This window comes from Petromyzon marinus, chromosome 9 (genome assembly GCF_048934315.1).
Source record: "Petromyzon marinus isolate PM22_M1 ecotype Great Lakes invasive population chromosome 9, UKy_Petmar_22M1.pri1.0, whole genome shotgun sequence".
Lineage (NCBI taxonomy): Eukaryota > Metazoa > Chordata > Hyperoartia > Petromyzontiformes > Petromyzontidae > Petromyzon > Petromyzon marinus.
Window position 1 is genome coordinate 14539980 of NC_133675.1, and position 20309 is coordinate 14560288.

Sequence of the window (20309 nt, forward strand, 5' to 3'; positions counted from 1 at the left end):
AAAACAATTATCATATTTTGTTTCTGGCAAATGAGGTTTCCAATGGTGAAATACTAGAGCATTTGAATAAACGTTTACAAACAATATTTTGTCGTATTCATTAACAGAACAAATTTTATCGACTTTTTTTTCTAGATTCGAAGCTTTCGTGATTGCAAGGATTCATACTCTTAGGTTTTTTCGGTAAAGTCACGTATGTAAAAAGTAAAATAAAAATAAATGAAAACAACTAAATTAAATCACGACGTTTCGGAGGCAACACAAGCTTCCTTCATCAGGTGTAAAAAAGGCACAGCAAAATAACTTTACTTGCAGTGATGACAGGCAGAAAAAGTTATAATTTGAAGCTACCTTATATATATTTTTTTATTAAATTATCATAGGCGAAACATAATATATTCAAATGTAGAACTGGTGGTTTCTCACTGCGGCAGATAAGTTGCTTATTTGGACTTGGCTTGCAAACATGACAGCGTGAGCAGTCAAAAGTACGTATCTTATCGATGTCACACACGCTTTCCTCACGGTAGCAAGGAAAGATGTTCATCGTGTGGGATAAAAGCAGTGTTACACATGAGCAAGCTAACCTTGCCCTGTGCACAGACCACAGCAAAATTGGCCATTACAACGCAAATGAGAAAGAGGAGGATCTTTTACAAACGCGGCCGTAACGGTTCGTGATTTTTTTTGGCGGTGTAAATATCACCATGTAAATTGTACTACAATCACTTTTGAGGTGGAGTTTTCTTGGAAAATGGTATACGGCAGACACGAGAGGTAACGGTGCAGCCCTGAAAGTGCTTGTTCACAGCACTGCTGGTAGAACGGCCTCCACGAGAAGGGAGCTGTTTGAGAGCCCCTCGTGAGTGTATTTAGCCTCCTCTTCAAATGCTGGCCAGACATCTTGGAAGAGGTGAGAGTGACCACGCTTTGCCCCACCACACACGACCTGCCCAGCGACTCACTGTAGTGCACCCATTTATACTGTTTTTAGACGGAGGGGGGTTAAAAAGACTTGCCCCATTGTTTCTTCTGCCATGCCCGGATATTGAATCAGCGATCTCTGGCTTGCAAGTCCAATGTGCTAACTATTTATACCACGGCAACATCCCATTCTCTAGAAATTATGAATTATACAGGCATATCACGTGTTTCTTCCTGGTGAATTAATTTGTGTATTGATATTATGTAGCAAGACAACACCATTTCATGGTGGTACACACAATGTACCCAGAGACAACGAGCTCCCATCTCAGTGTTCTCGGCTCCAATATTGCCTCCAAAGGCGATGTTTAAAAATAAAATTTGACTTCAATAGTGGGTGATGGAGTTTTTCTTAGGTTGGCTCAGCTAGAAATTAGTTTCGCAGTGGGGCATTTGCAGTTCAAGGCAGGTGGTACATTGTGGCTAGAAGTGGTCATCAGTCCACTGTCATCATTATGAATCATTAATTTAAAACTGGTATAAAAAAAACGAGGAAGCAATATTAATTTTCTGTAGAATTGACTTTGAGTCTGCAATGTTTGTAGTGCTGTGAAACAGCCTTCGTGAGCTGTTTGGCAAATAAATTATCTCCAGAAAAGCCGGCATGCACGGTCATTGAGTACTTTAATACAATGATGATGGGAATTGTCATCTAAACTGTGGCTCATCAGTCAGTGAGACTCTTCACGTGTAAGGAAATGTGTCCATGTACTTTGTAAATACATTTCATGAATGTTACCTTCATTTATATTTGGGTGTTCATCCTTCACCGGTGTGTACTACACCACAGATGCTGTAAGTGTAAACACGTCCCAAATCCAACATAAAATCCCATCATCCCTAAGTGGTCAATAATATGAATAACCCTTTATATAAAGTCTATACAATGTCAATGTATGAACTGTCTCAAAGCAAATGCATCAAAGCTGTGTAAACATTAAGATATTTGAATTATAAGATTGGGGAAGGGAGCTTCTCGTTTGGGTTGAAGGGGAAGTTAAGGAGAGGAGAAGATGACTTTGATCTTGAGAAAGGGTACAGTTGGCCTTGGTAAATGAAGGATTGGCATTTATAGCGCACTTCAATATGTCAACAACTCAAAGTCCCTCACATCTCAGCTCATCCAGTCTTGGTGGCCCGCTGCAGTCGAGACAAGAGGACCCTCAGTGGAAGGTGCCCCTGTGTGGCACAAGGTTGACGCAACACCGGCCTACAAATGAGCATTCAGCCACCAGTAGTGGGCGATGGTGCTACGTGAGGCTGTTTTAATGGCTCACTAATTAATTTGAGTCATCAAATTTGGACCATGGCGCCAGAACATGTGACCTATTCACTTTTTTTCCTGAATAACGTCACGGGATCTTTAACGTACACTGTGAAGTGGACGGCACGTAGTTTTTTTTTTTACAAATATACGCGCAGTACTGTATTAACCAGGGCTACCCGCGGGCTCGAATCACAAACCGCTGTGACAAGCAGCAGACAGGCCACAGCTCAGCCACGTCACCGCCGTAAGGTGATGGCAAAGAGGACTTCTGGACTCCACAAGACGCCGAGATGAAATGAAACTTTCAGTTAGTGGATCCGACCGTTCCCTACTCGAGCAAACTTTAAATGGCAACGGCTCAGAGCCACCTATGAAGATGAACACTGCCTCGACACTACTACTGCTTTACGCGTGGATACATTTTGGCTTGACCGAGGGAGGTCAACTTTTTGCGTGACCAAAATAAATAAAATAGCGAAGGATAAATGGTGTTATCCCTTGGCAACGTGAAATGTGTAAATACTTCTTTGAAACGCAATGAACACGCTGGGATCACCGTTGGCATGATGAAGCTGGCATCACCACACGCACGGTACCCATTGTCATTCAAGCATATGAACACGATGCTGCCCTTATCAGCTCAGCCACATTGTAGAGGTGTATTCCACACTTTAAGAACATCTTGCTGCTAAGCGATGGCTCCCACAATTCAACTGAATACTTAAATATCAGTGCACAGTGGTTGCATCTCCTCACAATGCATCCCATAGCAAAAAACATTATTTGCTTTCCTTAACCGCACGTACTCCCAAGAACGTACCGTGGTGACCTTGTTCCTGTTGTTGTGTAGTGGATCAATTGTGCCTGGTATAAGTGACTTTTTTCTCACAAGCTTGTATTCATGATATATTGTATGTGGAGTTTAGTTCAAAACCTATACTAGGACATCCAAAAATACGAGATGTCCCAGCCATGTTTCAAGCTGTTCAAAATAAAATAAAAAGTGATTGCCCCCTTAAGCCATCCTGAGGCATTGCTCAACTCCCGTCTACAGCCGCTGAACCAGTGGTAGACATTCCACATTCTCATGACGGGGGTCAGTTCTTCTCTGCGACAACCACCATTGACTTCCCGACAAAGAGGAACTCATTCACTGACCCCACAGTGATGTTGAGTCATCCCCCTCCATCCCAACCAGGGTTTGAACTCGCAACATTCCAACCGCTTGCGAGTCGCTCGCTCTTCCCGTGAGCCACCTCGTCTGGCTGCTGCTGACCACCAAACTCTCGTCCTCAAGTCTGCAGCAGCGGGCAACGCGTGCGGGCTTTGATCCCAAGGTGACCAACCGAGGCTGACACCCAATCAATGCGTCGGTTTAGAGTCGCATCGAGGCGAACCTCGAATGAGAATGGCCGTGATGCAGTCGCGCAACCGGCGTGGGGGCAGGGGGGGGGGTGCCTGCCCCCCTGCCCCCCCGGCTCGGGGGGCTGGAGTTACGAGTTGGGGCCCCCTTGACAACCACCAGGAGAGATGTTTTCAACAACAGTGTAAAAGAACAAACTTACTTTGCGAAGACGGAGGCGCCCCTACAGCGTTAAATGTTCGAGACCGTGAGCGTAACGACGGAGTGATTAGGCGACAGGAGCCGCCGATATATAATAGCCGAAGGTGCGACCGCGCGAGACGAATCACAATATTGGGGCACCACCTGGCCGACTGCCGCAGTGCCTGAGCTGATAATGTAGTCACCACGCCACTAATAATGTAGTCACCACGCCACTAATAATGTAGTCACCACGCCACTAATAATGTAGTCACCACGCCACTAATAATGTAATCACACGCCACTAATAATGTAGTCACCACGCCACTAATAATGTAGTCACCACGCCACTAATAATGTAGTCACCACGCCACTAATAATGTAATCACACGCCACTAATAATGTAGTCACCACGCCACTAATAATGTAGTCACCACGCCACTAATAATGTAGTCACCACGCCACTAATAATGTAGTCACCACGCCACTAATAATGTAGTCACCACGCCACTAATAATGTAGTCACCACGCCACTAATAATGTAGTCACCACGCCACTAATAATGTAGTCACCACGCCACTAATAATGTAGTCACCACGCCACTAATAATGTAGTCACCACGCCACTAATAATGTAGTCACCACGCCACTAATAATGTAGTCACCACGCCACTAATAATGTAATCACACGCCACTAATAATGTAGTCACCACGCCACTAATAATGTAGTCACCACGCCACTAATAATGTAGTCACCACGCCACTAATAATGTAATCACACGCCACTAATAATGTAGTCACCACGCCACTAATAATGTAGTCACCACGCCACTAATAATGTAGTCACCACGCCACTAATAATGTAGTCACCACGCCACTAATAATGTAGTCACCACGCCACTAATAATGTAGTCACCACGCCACTAATAATGTAGTCACCACGCCACTAATAATGTAATCACACGCCACTAATAATGTAGTCACCACGCCACTAATAATGTAGTCACCTCGCCGCTGCCGTGATGGTTTCGCTCCTGAAGTCTGCTTCAGCTGCCCCTGGCAGGTACCACTGACAGCGTGAACCGGGCCGTCTCCACAGCTCCCACGAGTAGCAGTGGCGGGGTCGCACAGTTTTTGGGGAGAAGGGCGAGCGGAAGACTGCCCGTGTGGAGGCGGGATGAGTATTCAATTCGATGAAATTTGAGTAAAAAAAACAATTGTGTTTTTGTTGTTGTGATCGATTAACCCAGGTTTCTTTTAAAAAATGGCAGCCGCCCTGACATCCGGCCTCCAGAAGGCAGAGAATCACCTACAAGTCGCAGCTGGCGTAACGGCGGCTGAAGAGAATTAATCAGCAGAGTAATTCATTGCTTAATTGGATAGCCCAGATGCTGTGTGTGTGTGTGCAGGGCACACGTTTTTCCCTCCTACGCCCGCCCACCCCGCTGTCACTCACTGCCTGATGCAACTTCCCACCAGATCAGAGTTGGACTTTGCACGTGCAACAGAAGATGCATCAAGGCGCGTGTGTATCTGTTGGACGTGTCCGCTGTCAGCAGCACATCCACAGATCACCCGGTATCACAGTGCTGCTAACTTCATTGGTTGCTATTGCCAACAAAATGTGAATCTGAAAAGCTCAGTTTTTTTGCGATTGACCACTTGTTCCTGCCAAAAATTACATGAAAAGTCGTTATCGGTGACTGCCGCTTAAAACGTCCACATGGGGCAACGCTCATTTATGTTGGTGGTGTTATAAATTCCACATTCCTATGGCAGAAGCCGTTCTCCGCTGTTTACTTACCATAAAATGGTAGCCATTTCACTGACTCCAGAGGGATTATGCCCCAAGTTGTCTCTCAACCTCGATCTAAACGCAGTGCCACAAGGGCAGATTGATGTAGAGTAGGATATGTTCTATACATTTCCTAATATTCTGCTATGATATCCTACCACGTGTTGTGTTGTACGTATGCTGAACTTCTTTCGCGCCGTACGTAGCCAACCGTGCTAATCGCAGGTGCGCGGAAAGGACAAACTAAACACAAAAAGCAGTTCTCAATAAATGAGATTTCAATCTAGATTTGAAAGTACATAGTTCCAGTGGCTTCCTAATATTGGAAAGAAGAGCGTTCCAGACGGCCGCAGAAGTGCATCTGAAAGCGCGCGATCCATTGCCCGTCATTGTTCAATGGCCAGCCAATGCCGCTGCGAGGATGATCAGAGTTCGCGTGATTGTTTATGCTCCTTGGTGAGATCAGAAAGTATCGAACCTTATATTTTTATAACCTTACATATTCCCCCCCCCCCCCCACTAAAGTCAACAGCGCAAAGGGTCATGGAGGGACGGCTGCGACTTCACAGGACACGGAGAGGCACCTCTGTACTGCTGAGCACATCGTGACAGAGACAACAAAGACGGCCCTGACAGATCGGCAGCCATTCGTCGCCTCCCGCGAGAGATGCTTTGTGAAATGCTAGGGCCGTCCGTGAATCGGTGCTGTTTGCCCGCTTTCGTCATGAACCCTAGGTCACGGCGCCCATCCCCCCTAGGGGAATGCTGTACGCCTCCGGAGGAGCATGTTCTCCATCACAAAATAGGTACCTTGCACTGGCATACGCTGGAAAAGAGGCATTTACATTATTGTCCAACTGGCTCGTAACTTTTTGGCCACTCCACCGCCCCTCGAGTGAAGGTTGTCGAAAATTTCGGCGAAATGTTGGGATAGTGGTCTGGGGTATGGAGACCGAACGGATTTGTTAATTTTCATACATTTTCTCTGCGAAGATTTTTTTCTTGATACATTTTTTTTCTCGTTATTTACGTATAGATTGTTTTTATTTGCGAAGTAGTGGGGGTTTTGTTTTTGTATTATCTGTGTACGGAACTGGATAATTGATGTGCAGCGTTCTGGTGTGCAATTGCATGAATCACGCCATATATATAAAATGAAATTTTTACTTTTGCAGCACAAGAATGTGAACAAACATAGCACGGACCACACCGGAACTTGTCTTTCTGTCTCGGTAAAATCATCAACGTCGCAAACAATCAGATTTCATTACAAACTCTACATGACATTGTGGGTGCACACGAAACTTCCACAGCTGTGTCGCTAACTCATGTTATTGCATCTGAAGCGAGTGGTTGCGTCCACACTCATATGCAATACATTATTCGCAATTGCCAAACAAATGGCCAGAGAAGGCTATAAAATATCAGTGCGTGGGCTGTAGTAATCAGCGCATTTGGTCTATTATAGAAGCCACCAGCATGAAATTATCTGCTCATTCTGTAATTCGTCACCGTCTGTTTTTCAGAGTTTACTTTATATTCACAGATTTTCAAAGATTAAGGAAAAATAATGATTCCAAAGACAAACCGGCATGATAGCATTTTTGACTGATGGGCTTTTATTTTCACAGTTTCGTTTGATTAATAATCATAACAGTGAACATTCAAATGTATTGCAATCGTCACTCCACACATTCTGTGAATTAAAATAAGACGATGAAACGGATAAAATGATTTGATAAGTCAAGATATGCATGGCATTTATAATAGAGTGGAGTGCAATGTATGTACGTTGAACTGCTTTTGCACCGTATGCAGCCAACCGTGCTAATCGAAGTGGTGGAGTTTGTGCATCACTCTGAACCACAACGACTGCGTTCCACTCCAAGCTGACGTCAGTCGTGAGGCCTGTCCAATCCAGTCCTGAGCCCACCTTCACCAACCCATATGGACCAACGTGGTGAAGTATGGTCAAACAACCCCGATGACTGACAGGGTATGCGGAGGACTTCGTCCAGCAACAGATTGCAGAGCGTTGTAAATTATCTTACGTGAAACTGATTTATTTTTCACATCTTAGACCACAGTTACAGTCTGAGGTCTTTTTTTTGTTAATTCAGCAATCATATTTTAAGGTGCAAGATTAGACACCATTAAATGGTAATTATATTCACGAACATTATATTATTGGTTCTTTCGGTAAAGTCACGTAGAAGGGAAACAATAAAATAATAAAAATATAAAACGATAAAATTCTCACGACGTTTCGACTGCAACACAAGCAATCATCATCAGGTGTGAACACCACAGCAAGAAAATTTGAAAAAAAGTGGCGTTTTTTTTACCGAAAGAACCAAAAACACATTCGTGCGGAGGGGGCTGGTAGGAACGTTGGTTGCTCGGTCAATGGCCAGGGTCAACGGCGGCACCACGTGGTTTATTCCGCAAATATGCCCGACTGTGAGGGCGGGCACAAGCCGGCGTGAGTAGGTTAAACATTGAGTTTTATAAGGGCACCACGGGGTGACCAGCCCCTCCCCACCCTCCCCTCTCCACCCAGCCCCACCCCTCCAATTTTTTATATCCGAATGTCCGGATACAGGTGGACAGACATCCACAGACATACACAATTAATCCCCTGCCTCCTGTGAATTAATCCCGGTTGGGCTTCCAGTCCACTACGTTTCCTACCAGTAATATGAATCCCTGCAGTCACGAAAGCTTAAAATCAAAATTTCATGAACATTGTTAAAGAGTCAATGTTTTACCATTGTATGAAACACTCGGCCGCCTTTGTCTCCCCAATGGCGATGTTCACACACCACACCAGTTACTCGTTTAAGGTTGAGGTTGAGTCGACCTAGGGGAGGCCCAGGACCAGTTCAAATAATCGTCACCGGTGGTGGCCGTGAGCGGGAATCGAACTTGGGTCGCCGGGTTCGTAGCGCAGCGCGCTAACCACTACACTACAATGCGTTACGCTTCCACACACACACAAACACACAGACACACACACACAGACACACAGATAGACACACACACAGATATACACACACACAGACACACACACAGGCACACACACAGCGCGCTAACCACTACACGACAATGCGTTACGCTTCCACGTGCGCGGGTCACGTGACAGATTTAACGTCACAGCTCACTTGCCGTGCAAAAAATAAATGCATTATTGAACTCCCCCCCTCCAAAAAAACAACACAAAAGTCTATTTTTTATAATTTTTGCATGGTGTACAGTCTGGAAAGTACCCACATGGCAAATTTCCAGTTTGTTGCATGTCGGGAAGTACGCTAAACATTTTGAACAGACACACACATTCACAACTTTGCTTTTTATATATATGGAGATTATTTTTACGTCAAAATGTGCGTGTAGTTATGCCTTGGAATATGTGTGCACACTTAGCGGCGTATAGCAGTTGTTCTTGCACTGGTAGACAGTCATTAGTGATTGAGTCAAAAATAAATATTACACCTAAAATTGAATGCAATTATATTGCGATATCGCATTTGTATTGATCTAGTCTTTCTATATTTATATCCAAGGATATTGGATTTCTGACAATCCCATTGATATCTGTGACTTCCTTTGTGATCCATTGTTATCCCTTGTGCTTCAATCATTTGTTTACATACTGCTCACTGGACGGTTCAGATACTTTCCTATCCACACAAGTCCAATGCAAATACAAAGATCCCCCATATAGCCTTAACAGACTGTTGGGGAAAGTGCTGTTAGCGAGCACCTCCGAAGGCTGGCACGGCATACGAGAGGGTGGGTGACCAGCACCACAGCTGGCTACCTTTGTATCCCTAGTGGCAATGTTTACACATGAGGTCAGGTACTTATTTGAGGCTGAGCCGACCTAAACGAGGCCCAGGACTGATTCAGGTAATTGTCACTGATGTTGGTCGTGAGAGGGAATCAAACTCGGGTCGTTGGGTTTGTAGCACAGCGTGCTAACTGCTGCACAACCGCTCCCGACACACACGCACGTTCAAACGCCTAAATGAGATTATCGTAAACCTATTTAAACAAAAGGTTTGCGGTGATGGATGTGTTTCATATTGATAAAATAGAAGGCAAACGTATACAAAATCATATCAGAGTGAAGAAAGCCACTATACTTATACACGCATGCCGAAAAAAATTGCTGAGGGCTGATGGAATTCTGTCACATTGACATTTCATCCCACACACCTGATGCACATCCCTTCTCAAGCTCACAACATGCACGCCCCCTCCCCAATGATGTGTTTTTATATTCTATTTTAACACCGTGCCAACAAAAAGATGTGACGACATAAATCAAGTATTAGATTGGGGAAGACGTTTTTTTGTTTATGTACAACCTAAACAACAGGCCAAGTGTGACACGAGGAAGTGAATTTCTAAGCTCGTCTGATGCGGATGAATGCACGTTGCTAATCTCAAAGTTGGTGCTTCGGATGTGTGAACAGGAAAGGTCTGACATGTTTCATATCGCCAGTTCAAGGTGCGTCAGCCTGTGGCCGGGATTGAGCGCTAATATCGCAGCACATGGCCCAAACTTTCCAAAAGCATTTGCAAAGCGCATTACTCAAAGACGTGGCTCCGCATCTATGTACTACTCGAAGAGGCCTCGTGGAGAACATTCGGCGCATTTCCAGTGCCACGATGTTCAGTTACAAATGCCCGCACGCGAGACTGCCGAAAATTAACGTACGGTGCATCCTAGATATTTTATAAATTAATTCAAAGTACTTCGACAGCATACCAATCGTTTAGAAACTACTGCCAAACTTACGTACACCCACATGGTTATACTTGCACAGTGCTTGCATGATTATGCCAACGCACGATTGACGACTTCTGGAGCTGTGAGCTGGCCAGGAGGTGGCAGTGTTGGGTGTCATCCTCTCACACGTGTGGGGTTGTCTCTGGGCACTCCAAATTTCCTCCCACATGGCAAGCACTCATTAATGGTATTGACCAAACGTCCAAATGTACACCTGTTAGCTTATTGTCGTGAGGAGGCTTTTTTAATTCGAGAATATACTACACGTCATTTTGACATTTCTCTCAATCCACCAAGATAAGTTTGTTGGCAGTGACACTTTATGAGAAGCGCAGAACCTCTGCGATCATCTGGCTGGCTGCAAAAAAAAAACTCCACTAGACTTAACAAAAGTCTCCCCAGCCAACAATAAGCGTCGCCTAACATTGAACAGTGTTCAGAGGGAGAATTCACCGTACAGTGTTTATATCAGCGTATTAGCTGGGATTTTCACCCGAGCAATGAATCACAAGTGTCTGTTTACAATAAAATAAGCTCATATCAGAACTGCCCTGATAGAATGCAAGAAACGTTACGATTAATGTTGTTGTGAATGCAACAATAATTACGGCCCCTTTTTCAGCCCACTCCTTTCATGCACTCCACTGTTAGTACGAAACCCGTGAAGCACGCAGAGCAGCATGGACAGATGGACAGATGCTTGCTTGGCATTACATTGGTAGACACCAAGAGCTTGCACGTGGATTAGAGATCATAGGCGGGATAAATACAGCATTCAAACACGTGGGCTTTTGCGACCAATATTCATAATAAACGTTTTTGGGTTAGATCGCGTTATTTATAAATGTGTCGTAACCCTCCACCACCCGACACGGGCAATCAGTAAAAAATAAAGTGTCACGTTGACAAAAGACAAATAGTTCACTATTGTAGCCCACCGGTGTGTTGAAGAGTGAATCCACAACATTTAAAAAAATTTAGTACGACGTTTCGCTGGTAATTACATCCAGCATCATCGAGCAATTCGCCAGAATAGTGAAGCCCTCGCTTGCTCCCGGTCTTAAATAGAGCAGCAGGGTGAAGTCATCATGTAACTCATTCAGGTGCAGTGATTTGAGGCGGAGGGGGGGTATTGTAATTATATAATAGATGAGTAATCAGTCAATTGTTATGATTAGTAATGAGTTGTAGATTAATAATTAGTTGTAATGTGTATTTTTTAACTGAACCCAATTACTATAACCACTCAAGTGCATAAATTAAAGGCGAGGGGGTATATAAGATTAGTAATCAGTTAATTATTATGATTAGTAATAAGTTGTAGATTAGTAATTAGTTGTAATGTGTGTTATTGTAATTATTCAGATCAGTCAAAACAAGGACAATCAGATTCAAACACAGCTTTTATCCTACAGCAATTACCACACTCAATACTGCTAATTAATAATTAAGTAATACTGTTTACAAGTGACTGTAAAATAGGGATGTGCAATGACAAAATGTACCTTTATGTGGGTATACTTTGGCAGTTTTTATATAGAAAATTTAATGATTATCTTTTATTTTATTTCATTTTTATTTCTTGTTTTATTTATTTAAATTTATGAATGATGCACTGACTGGTGAGCACTGGTGACAATGACAATAAAGGATCTATCTATCTATTGTGGAGTCCTTCTTTCAACCGTGTTTGACCATGGCTGGTGATGCATAGCCAGCCCCATGGACCACAACTTTTGGCTAACTAGAAAGCTGACCAGACATCGGGTGACAACCACTCATGAATGGAATTGGCCAAACTCCCCGCTGAAAGACCCTCTTGAAAAAATTCTTCAGACTCCTGAAAAAGTATTGAGTGAGAACTTCCCGGGAATAGTAGTTGGCATTCTTTTGACTTAATGATTACTTAGAGCGGCAAGTTGGTGCAGTGGTAACACTTATGCATCATAGAAGGGTCTGAGTTCGATTCCCGACTCGGGCAGCTTTCTGTGCGAAAGTTTGTACGTTCTCCCCCTGTTCTTGTGGGTTCTTCAGTTTCCTCCCAAAGCTAAAACACTTACAACGTGTCACTGGGACTGGTCAAACGTCCAAAATGCCGAAAGATTACCTGAGATGTACTCAATTAGGATGACAAACAGCAACAATCGTCCCCCCCTCCTGTGAAAACCTCCCAGGCTCTTCCTGGGAGACAGTCTTGAGACTGAGAGAGGCTTTGCTGTGTAAACAAGCATCGTAATAATAATAATAATAATGTTCCAGTCATCAGTCGATTGTAAATAATGTGGAATTTTAGAAAGTTATACTTCATACATAAATTAGTTTTAATGGTGAAGAAGTTTAGTTTTCTTATGGATTCACTTCAAATGAACGTGAGTATTAAACTGTAGTTTGAATTTTATGGCCACTTCAATAAATATATTGTAATTTGTTCTTTGTGCTGTTTTCAACTACTTTAAAATCACCAAATGTGTTGCATTTTTTTAAATAAAAATCGTGCTAACCGCCCAACCAAACAGATATCTGTGGATTCGTGACTTATTGCAATTACTCAGAAGAAGAGTGCCAAAGAGGAAACACAAATGAATGTGGGGACAAATCAAGTGCAATTGCAACAAAGTGAATCCGGATTAAGTAGTCATTGTGTGCACTCAAATTCCAGACCAATCATTTTAATGTTACAGTGTACTCTGGTTTATTAATTTGGAAATCATTCCAAAAACCCAATTTAAGCTTGAATGTACGTATGTTTAACGTAGTCAATCGTGTTAATCGAAGGTGTGGGGAAAAGACAACAAACTAAACACAGTGCCACTATTTATAGACTGAAGCGTTGTTGACAGTGATGTGACCTGCAGAGTAGTTTAACTCTCAAATCACAGGAATAGAATACCAGATAGAGGCGCCATGACTTTAGTAGTCGATTCTATACACCATGGAGCAATTGATCAGTGTTGAGTTCCTTAAATTTTAAATCGCACATGCACATATCATTAATATGCAAGTACATACGTTATAGACACATTGCCGTATATATGCACGTGCAAACAGTATGACATTTAGCTGTCGTAACATTATTTTTTGTTTGTTTTTAATTTTCACACACCACGGATGGAGTAAAAATAAACGTACGGAGATTCAGGTGGCAACAATTAAAAGCAATAATCACAGCACTGCTTTGGCATAAAAGGAAAAGCTCCACTCTTGCAGAAGAAACCCGCACCCGGCAGTGAAAATGTTAAAGACAAACGGATATCACGGAACAATTGCGCGGGGGGGGGGGGGGGCAGACACAGCGCGCACACGATAGTAGCGATCGAGACCAAATCTTAACAGCGCAATGCGATGTCCGCAAACCTGTTGGTCTCTTCTTCTTCCTGAAGATTCTGCATTTTCTCAGAACGCGATAGAGTCCCACAATAATGAGGACATTGAGCCCCGCCACAAGAAGCCCCTCCGATTTGAAGATGTTGAAATCCATGCTGACGGCAAAGGCGGTTGGAGGGGTGGTGACGAGAAGGAGCCCCACGTTGCCCCGGAATCCCACACACACCCCGTGTCTCTCTCTCTCTCCCCCTCTCTCACGCGCACACGCAGACGACACCCACGAGTCGGCTCTCACGCATTGTATTTGGTTTGCAAGGGACCCAGGACGAAATGTCCCCGTCTGTCCCACCCACCCTGCTACCCAACACACAAACCGCTACACACCCCCCCGACTCCTCTCTCACTTACTTACTTTCCCGACAAAACACTGTATACGTTTGCAAAGCTTCTCAACGGAGAACGAAATTGTAAAATCCACCGGCTAAAACTCCAGTTTATCGGTTTTACCTAAAGCTATATTGTTTTGGCTCTGTTTGCATCATTCGGCAGAGAGTCCTGTCGATACGTTGCCAACTGTCAAATTAGCTTTTTTTTGGCATTTGTTGTGTATTTAACTCAAATTCACATCACATATATTGTAGTATATGCACGTACAAACACAATTTGTATTATCAAATTTAACCCGTGAAGTGCATACAAAGGAACTTAAAGCGTGGCTATTTTTAATGGCAACAGAGATTTGTTTTCATGTTCTGAATATACGTATAATACTCACATGCATAAGTTAGCAATTTGACATTTTTATTACATGCCAAAGAATATATGATTTTGTATGTATATTTTACGGATACATATACTGTAATGCATTTAAGATTCCTTATACTTCATCACCGGTGGAATGACATCGAGAGACAGAAAGAAAAACAGCATGGATCAGGAATTTAAAAAAAACATCGCTCGCACCTCCGATTAGCATAGCTGTATACGTAACGTCCGAAATAAGTCCAAACATTCATACATAGCATTGACCAAACTCTTTGGTTCTTTCGGTAAAGTCACGTAGGTATAAAATAAATCAATCACGTTTCGGGCGGAACACAAGCGTCCATCATCAGGTGGGAAAGGCAGACTAACAGTCTGCCTCAGCAGCAGACCATGCTTTCCCACCTGATGATGGACGCTTGTGTTGCGCCCGAAACGTCGTGATTTATTTTATTTTATACCTACGTGAATTTACCGAAAGAACCAAAGAGTATGGACTCCTGCAGTCACGAAAGCTTCAAATCAAGATAGCATTGACTGTTTTGAAAAGTAATATGCTTCGCCGCCAGGACACTTTGCTAGAATGATGACGGACAGTGATCAAGACTAAGAACGGAGTGGCAGCCAAAGGAGCACTCCACATCTGAGATGGGACGATTGAAATCTGATCGTGTACGGGCGCTCGATGGTTCGTCGCTTCACGGGACCATGAAGGATGACGCTGGCTTCGATAGAAGACTTCATCCAGCGGTGGATTGATCATGGCTGATGCTTGAATATTATTATTTTGAGTGGTATTACTTGGTTATTGTCATTGGGCGCTGTAAAGGGGTTAATATAATACTCTGCTGTAAAATGTAATATATGCATGACATCAATGGGCTAAAAATGGATGTTGGTTTTGCCGATCATGCCACGTGTTTCAATAACTATTATGGCCTGGGAATTATTTTCCGAGTATTATTGCTGGGTTGTGTTCATTTGATCTAATCTGGAAATCCTCTTCAATGGAAGGCTGGTGCTTAGAGACCCTTTTACTGGCACAAAATCGAATGATAAAAATAAAGTTTAGTATTCGTGGGAGGAATTACATTTTGCATCACTGTGCCAACACTGCTGTTTTAGGTCAATGTTAAGCCCTATTCACGAAAAAATTATTATTTTATACAGTAGTGGTTGTTTGTACCTCCCTATATTTTTGTTTGCTACAACTACAGCAGATCTGCTAACATTCATGTATACTAATTTGATGGTATTTATTCTGGTATCAGTTAGTACATTTAATTGAATAGACATTTTGTCTTAAGTTTTCTCATACCAAACAGCATGTACATTTCGTATTGTACGGTTAGATATGGTGACATTATTTTAGCCATATCTTGCAACTTAGTGGCTTTTTGATGAGTGCTCAACAAATGTACATCACTCGTCTTATCTCAAGTCCCAACTTGAACTTGTCACGTTCCCCTTCTTCTTTCTTTATTTCTGCCTCCTGACTAATCGAGTTCCTACCCCAATCGCAACTCGTGCTTCTGATGAGACAAATCCTCAATTGGCATGAAACACACACCTAATTCACAATACAGTGTGGCGTAACATTTACACGGTTTTAAACCGGTCCACTATTTAGCACAACATATCTAGGAAAAAACTAATGCATCTACCAACTCAATTTAGAAGGGTGACGTTTGCACTCCTGCTGCAAGGCTACAAATAGCAATTCACAACCGTGCCGACACAAAGTGGGGTCTCTCAATGAGACGTCTTCTCGGAGTGATGCACGCAACCGGATCGCCCGTTGCCTGCAGAGTCAAGAAGCCCTTTGCCTCGGACGTACGCGTGCCCTTTGCAATGTCCGTTCGGCAATGTGGAAATTCGCTGCATCTTTCACGAGCGCATCTTCACGAGCGATTTTAAGCACAAGTGTTTTTCTTTCGGGTACGGTTTTGAACACACGTTCGCATCCACACAGGTACAAGGACATAATTGACCAAAATAACAGCCTGGGCGGGTTTCAGTCGTCACGAATGTAAATGAATTAATTTTGGTCGCCTTGATCCAGCGTGTGCACGTGCAGTTAAACAGCTGTTTATTCTTGATTTGAAGCTTTCGTGGCTGCAGGAATTACTCTTTGGTTGATGTTTATTGCAAGTAGCTCAAGGAAGGCGTGGATTTAAAGCAAAGCAAATACATGGAGCATTTCCATCGACAATATCATGAGTGAAAGGGTTATGGCCTATTGTTCAACTTAATTTGATCAACGATGTTGTTTGTTAGGTTGTTAAATGAAAAGCTTTTCTTCGGCCAAGGGTTCAAATATTATTTTTATAAAGCAATATGTTAAAGTAACCAGCATTTCAACATTGTTATTCATAATCGTTACTTATCACTTTCACAAATTGGTTTGATTTGGTTCATCTTCTGTTATAACTTAATAAGAATGCTCTGATAAATATCACTGTAGCTTTATTCCCGTAAAAATAAATGCAAAATAATAAAAGCTTTAAAGCAACATAGACATTGAATAAATAAAAATAATCAATACGCAAACCTCATTTATATTAATGCAGTGAACATATGTTCAAAGTCGATAATGTATTCTACGAATTGTTTAGAGCCAGGCATTTCAATCGTAACTTCATTCGGATTTAGCGCATGTGATTTTGATTCTCAGATTTGGACATCACTGTGCGTGTTGTACAATACGAAATCATGGCCATGGGTCTCACTCGCAAGACCTCACCCCCATCAAAGAACCAAGCTTATTAAGTCCACCAACCGAGTTAATGTGTGGTCCTGAGTGGCTCGACTTTTAATCATTCCCCCCCACAGGCTCGCGAATGATCCGCGTGGCTCTGTGATCGACGCTGCAGTGTATTCGTCTGCAGTCAAAAACACACTGTGGGCATTGGTCCCAGATTGGCCGGCCTCAACGCCAATAACGGCCGATGATGATGAAGAAGAAGCAGCCAAACCCGTGAACTCTTTATGGAGGGAGCACGCTGTGAAAATAATGGCGAGGATCTCAAGGGCAAGAATTGATGGCACAGACTATCCTTTCCTGTGGCTGTCTTTCTATCGAGAATAGCAGCAAGTGGCGGATCTAAAGTGCAGCGCATTTGTACATTTTAAAGCCCTCATCATTTACTGCCAGTGTTCTTGTGCTCGTGGAATTCAATGGAGAGCGGATAGTTAAATTGACTTAAAACTTTCATGACTGCGTGAACTCATATACTTTGGTTCTTTCGACAAAGTCACGTAGATATTATATTATTTTATTTGCATTAATTTTTTTCTATCTACGTGACTTTACCGAAAGAGTCAATGAATAGCGGATAGTTAAATTATTATTTTCCAAATAACTGTCAAGTTTTACTCCAAAATCTTGTCTGCGAATATAAAGGTTTAATAATTCTAACATGGCACAATGACGCTTTGTCCACTGTGTTGATTGTTAGCGTGCACGTTCCTGTGAGACCAGCAAGGAAAGCCAAGATAAAATACTAGTGTAGTGACACAGTGCCGACCGTTGTCCAGCAGCTGCAACTGCAGATAGACACTTAGCGCACACGCCGCTGAGCATATGCATGGGTATGCCGGCAGGGTGGAGGAACTGGGGCAAAGACCCCGCGTATAGCCTTGACAGACTTTGGGCAAGTGCTGTTAGTGAGCACCTATGAAGGCGGTGTCGCGAGTTAGCGCTACGCTGCGCTACGAACCCGGCGGACCCCAGTTCGATTCCCGCTCACGGCCAACACCGGTGACGATTATCTGTACCGGTCCTGGGCTTCCCCCTAGGTCGAGTCAGCCTCAAATGAGTACCTGGTGCGGTGTGTAAACATCGCCACGAGGGAGACAAAGGCGGCCGGTCGCGGTGCCGGCCACGCACCTCCTTCGTGTGCGACTCGCTAACAGCACTTGCCCCAAGTCTGTTACGGGGCTACACGGGGGATCTTTGTCTTTGCACGAAGCGAAAATGCACGGGAAAGGGAGCCGGCGTGCATAAGAGAGAGAGTGAGAGAGTGAGACCCCAAAACATGTTTTTCTCTTTGCCAAAATCCGTCCGCGAGCCCGGTGGCGCTGTGGGGGGGGGGGGGGGGACAGCGCATCTAATAGGGCTTCTTTATCTCCGCGACCAGACCAGTGGAAACGCAAAAAGCCTTCTGCATCAAGGGGAATATTTATCACCCGCAACAGTGGTGGGGAGGTGGGGGCAATGGTAGATGTCTCGGTGCTTCTGCTGCTGACTCGTAATGATAGCCCAAGAGTTCTGTTGAACGCGAGCACGCTGGAATGCGACAACGGAGAATTATGCATTGCATGTTTTCCCAAAAAAGGAATCTCTTCAAATAGTGATGTGGTTATCGCCCGACGCAATAACGCTGCCACATAGGTTGGGCGTGTGTGTGTGGTGATGCGCGTGTGCAATGTGTGCACGTGCGTGGGGAACGGTGGTGCAGCGGTTAGAGCAACGATGCGCTACGAACCCGGCGGACCCCAGTTCGATTCCCGCTCGCGGCCACCACCAGTGGCGATTATCTGAACCGGTCGTGGGCCTCTCCCCTAGGTCGACTCAGCCTCAAATGAGTACCTGATGCGATGTGTAAACATCGCCGCTGGGGGAGACAAAGGCGGCCGAGCGTGGTGCTGGCCACCCACCCCCTCGTGTGCCGTGCCGGCCTTCATAGGCGCTCGCTAACAACACTTGCCCCTACAGTTTGTTAACGCTATACGGGGGATCTTTGTCTGTGTTTAGTGTGGATACACTTCCCGGCCTCTCACAGTTCCCAGCTGATGACTTGGCACAACTGGTGAAAGGGAAGCTAGAGTGAGTGCATGATAACAACTGTTAAAGACAACTAGCTGGTTTGCCCGTCCTAGGACGGAAGCTGTAATATTTACGAAAAAAATTGAGCAGAGTAAAATTGTATCTCGTGTAAATTTAATGGCAGTGAATCTTGCGCAAAGTATGTCATCAAACATTAACTGCAGTTCACTGTAGCACTGTATATAACTGACCTTCAATTTGTTAAAATTCACTGATGTGATACTTTCTCTTCTGCTTTCGGTCGCTGGAGTTGAAATAAATTGGAATTCAATACAATATCTGAAAATCATCGAGAAATGTCTATTTTACCATAATGTAGAAGCATAAATCAGACTTACCTTTTGTCTCAAGTGCTGAAGAAATAAATAAAGACACCAAATCCACTTTGTTGCTGCGTATAATTATTTATTAGATTCACTTTCAATAAAGAAACGTGAAACTTAAAGCGAATTTGCGAAAAAAATTCTGCCTGACCTTCTGCGTGAGTGTAAAAATCCACCCGCTCATGAATATTAATGACGGGGGGGGGGGGGTGCAGTATGTGGAGTGACATCACGCGCGTTACACACAAACAGACATTCTTAGCGCATTATAGTAGTAATGTGTGTGTGTGTGACTACTGATAGCATAAATACATGTGCATGTGAGCGTACACGTGTGGATTTAGACCAGTTATGCAAAGAGCAGTTTGTTAGCCATCTCATAGCGCCGAATTATTCGCTGACCACATTTAGATTGTAATAACCACCTTTGAAAATACACCACAATTATCGTTGTCAACTCCACAGTTAAGAAGCCATTACATAAAAAAAACCATTCGCTCCTACTGGAAATGTCAACAGCAGCAAAAGCCATTTTTTGGTGTGTGTCAGAGCTCACTTTGAAGTAAGGGGGAAATTTGCAACTTAATTTGTATGGTGAGTTTTGTGTCTTCGAAGCACCGATTGTCAGCCCATAATTGTTTTCTTTTTAAACGTGGGGGTTTTTTTTCTCTTCCGATCTCGGTGCATGG

General features: G+C 43.6%; 1 protein-coding gene across 5 annotated transcripts in view; it reads right to left on the reverse strand.

The window, feature by feature from the left end:
• Positions 1-20309, reverse strand: part of LOC116940471 (Kv channel-interacting protein 4-like) — a 390068-nt gene that overhangs the window by 188124 nt on the left and 181635 nt on the right. Inside the window, exon 1 of one of the 5 annotated variants that reach the window (XM_032950350.2) lies at positions 13738-14041. The exons of the other annotated variants lie outside the window; for them this stretch is intronic. Within the exon in view, the coding sequence (XP_032806241.1) occupies positions 13738-13861 (124 nt within the window). The 5' untranslated portion in view covers positions 13862-14041. Of the gene's footprint in view, positions 1-13737; positions 14042-20309 lie in introns of those variants that run through there. 5 annotated transcript variants of the gene reach the window in all.